The 10,539-nt window shown below is 47.2% G+C and overlaps 1 protein-coding gene across 20 annotated transcripts in view; it reads left to right on the top strand.

Moving 5' to 3' along the window:
- Positions 1-5,917: 5,917 nt before the first annotated feature.
- Positions 5,918-10,539, top strand: part of RBFOX2 (RNA binding fox-1 homolog 2) — a 293,466-nt gene continuing 288,844 nt past the window's right edge. For 3 of the 20 annotated variants that reach the window (XM_070789693.1, XM_070789679.1, XM_070789680.1), the window contains exon 1: positions 6,048-6,600. In XM_070789693.1, coding sequence (XP_070645794.1) covers positions 6,418-6,600 — 183 coding nt within the window. In that variant the 5' untranslated portion in view covers positions 6,048-6,417. Of the gene's footprint in view, positions 6,601-10,539 lie in introns of all 20 variants that reach the window. The other 17 variants (XR_011566693.1, XR_011566692.1, XM_070789687.1 and 14 more) reach the window with 15 other exon arrangements.

Here is a 10,539-nt window from a genome sequence, read left to right as displayed (position 1 = left end):
CTTGTCGTTTCACCTCTCTGGATCTCAGTTTTCTCATCTGTAAAATGAGATGTAGTACTACCTGCTTCACAGACTTGTTGTGAGGATTAAATGCAAAAAAAAAAAAAAAAAAAGAAAAGCCCTAGTTCAGGGCCTGGCACACATTAGGGGCTCAGTAAATATCTGAACCTTTCCTGTCTTTCCCATCTGAGGTCATTTCCAGTTTCAAAACACGATGATTCTTTGTGGGAAAGATGCGTACAGGAGGCTATGTATACCAGGGCCTGGAAAATAAAATAAAGTGCCTTCCCTATTCTGTAAGGAAACAATAAAAACCAAGGACAAGGCACAAAATGGACAACGAAAAGCCAGCTTGAGAGGAGGGCGGGGGGTAAGGGACGGACTGAGGGCGGCGACGGCACTAAATGAAAACCAACCATTCAATACCCTGCTATCATCCTTCGTCACACTGCAGAAATAGAAACTGGACAAACACACTGTGTGAAGGGCAAAGGGGTTGGCAAGGTTCTGGCCTACAGGAAAAACCCAGGTTCAATAATGCCACGAGCAGCGGGAAGCAGGGAAGTGAGGTCAAAGTCAACGGTGGGGTTCGCGTCTGGACGACTGCTATTATAGTCCTAATGAGGCTTAAACACCACACGTTGCTCCTGCGATGAACTCGGTTTCTCATTATGCTCCATATCTGCTCCAGGATCAGCCAGCCACATGGCAGGAGTGGTTTCCCCTTCATCCGGCTGATGAATTATCAAGGGTATTCTCTACCTTTCTTTTTTGGGAAAGGAAAGTTTTGGAGTAGAAAACGTTCTCTTCTATTTATATCTACTCTTTTCCCGCTGATTAAAGAGATGATACAGTTTGGGGATGGACTTCAGGTCTCTATTTAGAAAGTGCACGGTTAAGACAGCATTTCTAAGAGCCTCTGCTCTGCTCTGGGTCTTTATCTGGTCTTCAGGGGGATGTGAGATGTAGGGCTGTGGTTTTGAATATTTTCAAGGTTGTTGGAATAGCCACATGTTTTGTGTCAAGCTGTATGCTAGGGATATACAGACATCAAGGAGAGGATTAAGAAAGCACTCGTATTCTCAAAGAGCCTATAAATACAGAGATTTGTGCCACCATCTCCTCTGATGGTGGTCAGGAACCAGGGTACAGGGTTAATAATAACAGGTATTTGAATTATGATCTGTTATCTCCTATGGGCTCAAAATGGCCCTGTGGCTGGGTGCTCCTGTACCCACTTACCTCTCCTAGTCTCAGTTTGAAGACCACTGAATCTAGTTCTGGCCCTCTGACCCCCAGCCCAGCACTATTACCCCCTTATCAGAGTTTTGTCCTAGTGAACACTAATGAACATCTCCTAAGCCCTTGCAGGCACCCAGGAATGTGCTCACTTTTGATCAGAAACCACATTGTGGGAAACTCCTCATTTTGAAAGACCCAGATAAAACAACATTATCGGGGAAGCTTGTTGTTTCCCCCAGGCAGGGGGAGTTAGATCTTCCTATAGGCTCCTATAGCTGTTGGCACATTTACTAACCATATTAATAAGGATAATAGAAGTAATAATAGTAGTAAAAAGGTCTAAGTTACTGTTTATTGAGTGTGTCAGTGAGCCAGGTGTCATGCTAAGTGCTTTACATGCATTATTTAATGCTCAAAAAAACCCCGGGGGGAGATACTATTATTATCCTCAGTTTACAGATTGTATCAGTGAGGAGATGAGTTTGCACGCAGAAACCTGTCCATAGTGCTTTAAGTGAATGGAAACTTATTTTGCTCAAATAACAATGGGCTAGGGCTGCTACGGCAACACCATGGTACCATTCTTAGCATGTAGTTTTTGGTTTTTGTTACTGTGGACACCACAGAGCTGTCATTTTGCCAGTCTGTGTTCCAGGAGGGAGGAAGGATAAATGACAAAAAGCAAAAGGTGAAAGGCAAAGAGCCTTTCCCTCTTGTTTTTATTAGTTGAGAAGGTATACTTATCCCCTGTCTACATCTCTCTGACCAGAACTGTGTCAGGTGGCCACCCTTACCTGCCAGGGAGCCTGAGAATTCTCTCTCCCTCTCTCTCTCTTTTTTTTCTGGTCTGCACTGGGTCTTTGTTGCTTCGCAATGGGCTTTGTCTCTAGTAGCAACAAATGTGGGAATACTCTTTATTGTAGTGCTTGGGCTTCTCACTGCAGGCGTTTCTCTTGTTTTGGAGCACGGACCCTAGGTGTTGGGCTTCAGTAGTTGCAGTACGTGGGCTCATTAGTTGTGGCTTGAGGGCTCTAGAGCTCTGGCTCAGTAGCTGTGGTGTACAGGCTTAGTTGCTCCACCGCATGTGGGATCTTTCCAGACGGGATCGAACTTGTGTCTCCTGCACCAGCAGGTGAATTCTTAACCACTAGACCACCAGGGAAGCCCCCCCTTTTTTTTCTTTTAAGCTAGGCAGCCTTCTGCCCTGAACAAAATTAAGGTTTTGCTAGTAAAGAATAAGAGGAGAATGAATACTGGGTTGCTACCTATGCTTGTCACATAAACGAAAAAACTGGGTCTTAGAGATGCTAAGGATCTTTTTTGTCCAAGATCAGATAGATGGCCATGTCAGATTCAAACCCATGTCTGATGCCAGAGTCCATGATCTTGACCACTATGAGAGATTACTTCCTTAACGTGATGCATTGCAATTGTCTTTTTATTTGTTCATCCCTTCTTCCCTGGACTGTGAGTTACTTATTTGTTTTGGTATCCCAGACTCCTGCCCATAGTTTGTTGAATAGATAAATGTTAGGACTTCAGTAGTTTATGCAGCTCAAAATTCTTCCTAGGAAAATATTTTAAAATTTTCCTCTTTCTATGTAATGGTTTGTAGCCACCTGTTCACCAACAGGTAGCTGCAGATGTATATGAAAGTAATGATCCTGGTCTTTGTGCCGCCATGGGTGCATTTGGCCACTATTTATAGGCTTCTGTTCTCTCCCTCCCTAAATGCTTAATGTGTGTTTACAGAGCAGGGTCCAATTTCTCTTTATTCTGCCTGGTCATTCAAACATAACCATACCACATTGCTCTACTTCTTAGGGACATGCACACTACTGGAATAACAATAATTTGAGGCACAAATAGCCCTGATCCCAAATCTTATTTTTTTCTGGGTCATGGAGCAGCCCAGGAAGGACCTTGCAGCATTTAGATTCCAGTGTTAAGGTGAGTTGAGAGGGGAAAAGAATTCTTAAGATACCAGTCTAGAAAGTAAACTTTTTTGGAAAATCAAACACTGATGTCCCTAGCTTTTTTTTTTTTTTTTTAAAGCCATTGTTGTTTCGTAGGCCATCAGAAAACATCCTGGTTTTTCTTCAAATTTAGAACACTTGGTTGGACAGGATGAAGCTCCATCTGCTGTGGAGTTGCCTAACTCAGCTCAAGAACAAGCTTGCAGGCACTTGGATTTCCAACACAGTGGCCCAACCAGCAGTATGAAGAGATGCCTAGACTCCTCTTTCCAACCCCATGGGTCCCTGCCAGTAGCTTACTATCACAAAACGAATTATATGATAAATATTTGCCACTTATTAAACAGTTACTATCTGTTGGGTGCTATGCTAGGTGCTTTATTTTGTCTCGTTTAATCCTTAGAACAACACTGTCACTATTATTGTCACCTACAAACAAGGAATTGAAGGCTTGGTGAAAAGACAATTTGCCCAACAGTCACTGTACTAAAGGCTGATTTGGGGAGCCTGGTCTGCCCACTTTGATCTCTAGCAGCCTCAGAAAGTCACCTTAAGAATTAAAAAAACCCAATGATGGGACTTCCCTTGTGGTCCAATGGTTAAGACTCCATACTTCCACGAAGGTGCATGGGTTTGATCCCCAGTCGGGAACTAAGAACCCACATACCTTGCAATGCAGCCAAGACAAAAATAAGACAACATTTAAAAAAACAATGGCAGTGATGGCGGTAGTGGTAAAGAACTTGCCTGCCCATGCAGGAAACATAAGTGATATGGATTTGATCCCTGGGTCAAGAAAATACCCTGGAGGAGGGCATGGGAACCCACTTCTGTATCCTTGCCTGGAGACTCCCATGGACAGAGGAGTCTGACGGGTTGCAAAGGGTTGGACACCACTGAAGCGACTTAGCATGCATACAATGGTAGTGATACTGACATATTCTTACTATTTATTGAGTGCTTCTCATAGGTCCATCTGTTCAAAGTTCTTAATGTGTGATAATGATAACTCATTTAAACCCTCACAATAATCCTTGTAGGAAGGTCTTAAGTTTTCAGATGAAGACATAGAAAAGCTAAGTAGCTTTTACAAAGTACCATGACTTGTGAGTGGCAGAGCTAAAACTTGACTATTTGTATTGGTCTATAACACAGCCTAGTTAAAACAATGTGCCTGCTATGAAAACTCAGCTTCAAGATAAGGCCACCAGTCCTCCCTTGCAACCAGACTGCCAGTTCTAATTCCCTTCATTTTAAAAATTCTTAAGTCATCGCTGGTTCAGCATCACATGGGCAGTAGGTGGTAAAGATTGGATTCAAAGCTGGGTTGGCTTCTGACTTCAAAGAAAGAATCTTTATCATTGCAGTGTTCCAGCACTAACTTTTAACTTGGGTTAAACCCCAGTACAAAGGACAAGTCATAGACCTATCTGAAAAGGACTTAGAAATCATCTAACCTGGGGTTTCTCAACCTTAGCACTAAAGACATTTTGGGCTGGATAACTGTTGTGGGGACTGTCTTGTTCATTGTTGGATGTTGAACAATCCTCCTGGTCTCTATCCACCAGCAGCACTCCCACCCCCACCCCACCCTAGGTGTAACAACCAAAAATATAATCAGATATTGACAAATGTCCGGGGAGAGTAGGAAAGGGGCAAAATCGCCCCTGGTTTCAAACCACTGATCTGAACTCTCTCCTCATTTTGCAAATAATGGAGTAGGGGTCCAAAGAGATGAAGCAACTGGCTTAAGCTAGTTAGCAGAATCCATGTTGTTCATGCAACATCACTGTGTCCCTATAATATACAGGGCACAACATGGAACCTGAAGAAATTAGATGCTATCTTAGTCCTTACAGTCTGGTAAGACAGAGAAGCTATTGCACAAATAGCTCTAATTGTACGAAGCTGATAAGCAAGAAAGCGTTAGGCAGCAAGGTCCAGAGAAAGAGAATATGATCTGGTTTCCTGAGATCTGGATCTGCCAGTTTTTATCTGCGGGACTTAACCAAGGTTCAGGTTCACCACGAATGAAACAGAGCTCATATATACTCTGCTTGTACCAAAACGGGTCTGCGAATTCATTGTGCAAACCGTGACGCTCTTACAGACATCAGGTATTAGTAAGATACCAGAAATGTGATAAAAATTATGATTAAAGGCTTTCAGGACTGGGGAGAGCCCTGTAGCGGTGGCCTCATTCCTGGACCTTCCAACTCGAGAGCCCCGTTTTTTTGCAGGAGAGGGACCAAGTAACGAGCTCCCTCCCTCAGAGCACCTCTTCCCTTGCCTGGAACCGACCCGGTCAGATGGGCGAATTCGCGGGACAACTCCGAACAGCGAGTCCCGCCAGAGGGAGTTACTACGCCGCCCTCCGGCCACTCAAGCTCCGCCCGTTCTAGGCTGTGGCCCCGCCCTCAGGGAGCAGACTCCGCCCCCTTCGCCCTGGAACTCCAGAGGCGCGGTGCCTCCAGGACAATCCCTCGCCCGAGCCGGAGTTTCCCGAACTCCCTCGATCTCCACCCGGCCTCTCTCGGCCTCCGGGAACAGAGGCGGCGGAGATTGCCGAGGGGCGCTGGCCCCGCCCCCTCCGCGGGCTCGGCCGCCACCGCCCCCTCTCCCCCGCCGCCCCGGCCTCCGGCGCGGGCTGGAGTCCCAGATCCCGGGCCCTCCCTCCTCCTTTCTCTCTCCCCGCCTTCCCGGTGCTGCCACAGTGGCGGGTCGGAGGATCTCGGCCAGTCAGCTCGTTCCGGCCTCGAGCCCCTCCTCCCCCCAAATAAACACCCCTCCCCAAGCCTCAGGAGCCCGGACCGCCCCCTTCCTCCCTCTGCCCAGCGTGTGGCGAGGGCCAGTGTAAGGGAGTGAGCGCGGGCCGGCGGGCCAGCTTCGTGAGTGGGCGAGGCGGGGCGCGCGGCGGGCCGGGCCGGGGGGCGCGTGTGCGCGTGGGGGCGCGAGCGAGTGCCCGTCGCGACCCGCCGGCGGCCCCGAGCCGAGGAGGCGGCCAGCGAGAGACCAGAGGCTACCGCCCGCCGCCGCCGAGGAGGGCAGCGGGCCCGCGCGCGCGCGCGCGCACGTACGCACGCACGCGGGGGCGGGTGCAGGCGCGCGCCCGCCTGTCGCGACAGTCGGGGCCGAGGCCCAGGGGGAGGTGGCCTGTCGCGGGTCGCCCGGCTCCCGGAGGCGAGGGGGCCTCGGGCGGATGGCGGAAGGTGCCCAGCCGCAGCAGCCGCCTCAGCTTGGGCCCGGCGCCGCTGCCCGGGGGATGAAGCGGGAGTCAGAGCTGGAGCTGCCGGTGCCCGGAGGGGGAGGAGACGGAGCCGAGCCCGGCCTGAGCAAGCGGCCGCGTACGGAGGAGGCGGCGGCCGACGGCGGCGGGATGCAGGTGACCGCGCGGGGCTGGCGCCCCGTTACCGTGGCGGGGTTGGGGGGGGCGGCGGGAGCGGCGCGGGGCTTGGAGGGCGGAGGGCTGCCCGGGGTCCCGGCTTGGAGGTGGGAGGGGGCCGGTCGGGGCCTGCGTGGAAGGTGGGGCGAGCCCCGACGTGGAAGCTAAGGGTGCAGGAGGAGCCTGGTGTGCCCTGGAGGGTCCTGATCTCTAAGGGGACGAGAGGGGCACGTAGCACGAATAGGTGTTGAGAGGAAATCGAACGTGCTTGAGATGGATTCCATTTCTTTACACCCTTCTTTAGTTCCTTGGCGGGGAGTGGAAGCCGAGAGATCCTGGTCCGTTGCCCGGAGAGCTGGGGACCGAATCGAAGACTGGGGGGGCGGGGGGGGGGTGGACAGTGGTGGGACACCTCCCCAAAAGAGGGAGTACTGTTTTGGCAGCCCTGGACACACAACGGGGATGGAGAACGGGATCGGCATAGAAGGGAGGAGTGAAAAGCGAGAAAACTCCTCGAGAGCCCAAAGGGGATGTGGCTTAGGTTGTGGGTTAAATCAGTTACACGAGGAGTGTGAGAAGTACGAGGAGTTGGGTAGCGTTGTGGCTACACCGTGGTGCTCAAGATCATTAACTTCGTGGAGCATCTGGTGAGCCTGGAGACACAGGACCTGGCCAGTTGTATCTTAGGACACTGACTAGATCTTTATTGTCCTGGAATATAAAAGAAAATTTATAGGACTGTTAGAAGATTGGATTCTGAATTGTGTACTCAAGGAGAAGCTGGTTGGTTTGGAAAGGCACTGGCAAATGTAGTGACCATGTCAGTTGACTTTGTAGTTGGGGGAAGAGCGTGAAGCCTTCATTGATTTAATTTTAGATTTGGTCTCTGTTCAGAACATACTTGCTGTGAAATAGTGGGTTTACCTACCAGCAATCTGCCCAATTCTCTTAGCATCATAGAATGTTAGAGAAGCAACCAGAGATACCATCTTTGACTGAAGTTCTTAACTTGGAGAGACTTGGAAGATTCTTCTGCAGAATAGTTTACGGGTACTCTCAGGTGAGAGAAAGTCAATAGTTTTCATCTTTTTTATTCGAGTCCCAAAATGTTTCAACCTCATTAGGTAGATGAGGAATCAAAAAATCTGGAGCAGACTAGTGACTTGCCTAGGGCCACCCAGTTAGCTGGTTGTGAAACTAGAGATAGAAGCCTGGTCTTCTAATTCCTATTCCTGTGCTCTCTCCATTACAGCACTCTTGGAAATCTCTGCAGTGCTAAAAGACTTCCTGTGCTCTGCGCTCACTGCTTTACAAGGCTCTGTCTGACTTCCTGTGTTAGAGACGGAGCTGTATTTAAGCCTGGCGTGTTTGCTCTGTGCTTCTTGGTCTCCCTTGCAGAGGCCACTCTATTACTTGTCTTGACTTGGGTAAAGTGACCCTCCTGGTGTTTATTTTTGAATTCTTTTGTTTCACTTGCCTGCTTTTGTTCTCCTTTTGAACTCTCTCAGGCAGGGTGCTTGTGCGAAGTACACACCCCGGGCCTTGGAAAAAATACAGAGGAATATGGGGAGACTTCAGGTGAGCTGGGTTGACACTGGAAGATGAGAAAAGATTGGGTGTGGGTGCTGGTGAGCGTGTCCACTTGGTGTGTGCATATATCTGTGTCCATTTATTGTTTCTGTCAATCACAGTTAATAGTGAGTCTCCTACTGCCTTCCCCCTCTTTCCTCCTGGAGCCCATTATTTGCTGGTTGCCTTCAAATTGGCTGAGGATAGCAGTATTTGGAAATGGAGCAGTGTATAGAGACTTCGGAGTATGGAGAGGAAGCTGTGGATTAGGTCGTCTGGGTACAGATGGGCACCTTAGAACTGTCCCACGGAGAATGCTTTTTTCACTGTGTGGATCTGTGGATCTTTATTTTTCACTTGATGCATTCTCTTTGTTGTAGTTCCAGTACACCATGTCACACAGGTATTCACGTCATCATTGACTTAGCCCCCTGCCCGCAACAATCTGCATGGTTCTGGGAAAATCCCTTCTTTGGGGGCCTCTATTACCATAGTTGTAAAATACAGTGTTTGTAAAGGATGATTTATAAGTTACCTCTAAAAAGATACAAAGTCTTGACTTTAAAGAACTTGGTGTCTGCAATCTAGGTAGGGAGCCAGAATGGGTGAAAAAGTTGGGGGAAAAAAAAAAGTATGTGTATGTATATGTGTCATATATATGTATGTATGTATATTATGTATATATATATGAATTTTTTGGTAAGTTCCAGAGGAACAAGAGTAGGGATACCACAAGGTAGATCCTTGTCACAAGGCTTTGCAAACTTTAAAACCAAAATATGCTGAGGATTTGTGCCATTGAAGTCAGAAGCAAAAGATGGTTGTTCTTGCTGAAATGGTCAAGGAAGGCTTTATGGAGAAGTTGAAATTTGAGGTCTAATCGGGAGTAAAGAAAAAGTAATGTTCATGAAAAGATGAAATTTGAGCCTAGGTCACCTACATTTCTAGGACCTTCCCATCATTCTGATAATTATGATAGGATATTTAATATTCATTTAACTGATGTTTATTGAGCAGCTGCTAAGTGCCAGGCCCTGTTTTAGAGCCTAGGAAATATAGTAGTAAACAAAACAAAGACTTCTGTGTCATGGAACTAAGATTCTAATTGAAAGAGACAGACAATAAAGAAATCAACTATTATTAGGTGGTTTTAAGTGTTAAGAAGAAAAATAAAGCAGGGAAAGGGGTAAGAGTGGTGAAGAGGGTGGTTAGGGAAGGCCTCTGTGTAGGTGACCTTTGGGTGACCTGAGGGAATTTGAGGGAATGGGGTTCAGACAGAGGAACTGTGGGTGCAGAGGCATTGAGAGATAAATACACTTGATGTGTTTGAGAACAAGAGACCAGTGGAGCTGGAGGAGAATGTGCAGGGGCGAAGCAGTTTTAGGAAGTGATATCAATGGTGTAGACATGTCTATAGGTTCATGTAAATAGACGTTTAAAAATTCTACAGTAGCTTGCTTTTTGGTATAGCTTTGGTAGCTTGTTTTTTTTCGTATATCTTAGCATAAATGGCATTTCTTGGAGGTCATAGCTCCTTTTGGAAAGCCTTCTCTCCTGACAGCTTAATTCACAGCAGTTAGACCCACCTCTTGCCTCCTGTTGCATCGGTGGTTAATTATGCATCATCTTGTATTGTCTTCTCATTGTTTTATTCCTGTTTCCTTAGTGATACTGTAAGCTTCTAGAAGCCAAGAACTATATTTTCTTTGTGTTTATCCTTTATAATACCTCACAGTTTTGAGTACATAGTAAGTGCTCAATGCCTGTTAAACTGAAGTTGAAATTTTGCCTTTTTAAAATAATTAAGGGATAGAAAAAATGCGATGAAATTTAGGGGTGAGAGTACTTTCAGGAAATATCCTAACCTTTTGAGTGTCAAAGGGTTAACCCATTTTTAAACAGAAGTCATTTGCTGGGGTTAATTTCCCAAGACCACAGACTAAATGGAGCTACGGCTCTAAGCTGCAGATTCCAAGGCTGAACCCTGATGAGTTATAGCCACTAAGCTTTTGGGGATAAATCATTACTTCCTAAAACGGAGCACTGGGGACATGAGAGAGTCTGTGGTGCTTATGTTATAATCCTTGTGCTAAGAAGGACCCCTGGGACGGGGAGGAAGAGGAAGGGTCACTCCTTTCTAGGCCAGTATCCAGAAGCTTTATGTAGGTGGCAGAGGAGTCGGCACAGCCCTAGAAACAGTTTAGAGAACCCTCAACTGCCGAGTAGGAGGGAAGAGACAAATTCCACCTGAAAATTGAAACACAGCTTGAGAAATGTAGTGAGTTGTTAAAGAGGGTATTTGGAAATACTGTACTCCAACCTGGTAGGAAGTTAAGTGAGTTATTAGAGATTTGTTTCACTTTAAGGAAG

Source organism: Bos indicus, chromosome 5 (genome assembly GCF_029378745.1).
Source record: "Bos indicus isolate NIAB-ARS_2022 breed Sahiwal x Tharparkar chromosome 5, NIAB-ARS_B.indTharparkar_mat_pri_1.0, whole genome shotgun sequence".
Classification (NCBI taxonomy): Eukaryota; Metazoa; Chordata; class Mammalia; order Artiodactyla; family Bovidae; genus Bos; species Bos indicus.
This window is presented reverse-complemented; position numbering and strand designations above follow the sequence as displayed.